This window comes from Triticum dicoccoides, chromosome 1A (assembly GCF_002162155.2).
Source record: "Triticum dicoccoides isolate Atlit2015 ecotype Zavitan chromosome 1A, WEW_v2.0, whole genome shotgun sequence".
Lineage (NCBI taxonomy): Eukaryota > Viridiplantae > Streptophyta > Magnoliopsida > Poales > Poaceae > Triticum > Triticum dicoccoides.
In genome coordinates, this window is record NC_041380.1 from 99512519 (window position 1) to 99513371 (window position 853).

General features: G+C 52.5%; 1 protein-coding gene across 1 annotated transcript in view; it reads right to left on the minus strand.

Annotated features, from left to right (window-relative positions):
* LOC119365171 (FACT complex subunit SSRP1-B-like) overlaps window positions 1-638 on the minus strand; it is a 7048-nt gene extending 6410 nt beyond the window's left edge. Inside the window, exon 1 of the mRNA XM_037630770.1 lies at window positions 433-638. Coding sequence (XP_037486667.1) covers window positions 433-486 — 54 coding nt within the window. The 5' untranslated portion in view covers window positions 487-638. The remainder of the gene's footprint in view (window positions 1-432) is intronic.
* Between the last annotated feature and the right edge of the window lie 215 nt (window positions 639-853).

Genomic DNA, 853 nt, shown 5'->3' on the forward strand with positions numbered 1-853 from the left:
TATATATATATATATATATATATATATATATATATATATATATATATATATATATATTGCATGAACATGTTCCTCGAATCCCCAGATTAGTGCCTGGTTGTAGTTGAGTTCCCAATCTGTTCCATCCCAAGCTAATTGGATATGGACTATTCATTTTGCCTGACCAACATTGGTGTCCAAATCCAACCAACGGCGGATCACAAATTTACCCTCTGGAGCAGTTCCGTACCGCAGAGAGGAAACAAACCCTAGCGTGTAAACCCTAGAAAAAACAAGCGCCGTTCTGAAAAATCCGCAAAACAAATTCCGCTAGACGAGCCCGTCGGCCAAACTCGCCAGCGCGGAATCGAACAGTCGAGCGGAAAACCCTAACGAAACAACGAATCGAATCACGGCGAGCGAACTCGACCGGGGCAGGGGAGGCGCACTCACGTTGCCGACGCGGCCGCCGAGGGAGATGTTGTTGAATAGGTGGCCGTCCGTCATGTCGCCCGCTGGCTCTGCGGCCGGTGACCGCAGCCGCCGCCGCTGCAGGACTCGTGACCCGCTCTCTCGCGCGCGGGAGAGTCGCCTCCTCGGGTGCGGGATTTGGGAGCTCTGCGGCGAGGAGGAAGTGGCTTTCGCTTTGGCGCTTGGGGATGGGGGCGCGCGGCGGGCTAATATAGGCGTTTGGGCAGAGAGCGGGCTGTATCTGACGGGTGGGGTCGATATATTGTCCGACGATGAAGGACGCGAGATGTAAAATCTTCCTGCCAGACAGACCAGGCTTGTGTGGTGATGAAGGGTGTGCTTGGTTAATGAACCATACCATGAACACTTCCATTCCAGAGAAATGGGTCGGTTTCGTTCTTGT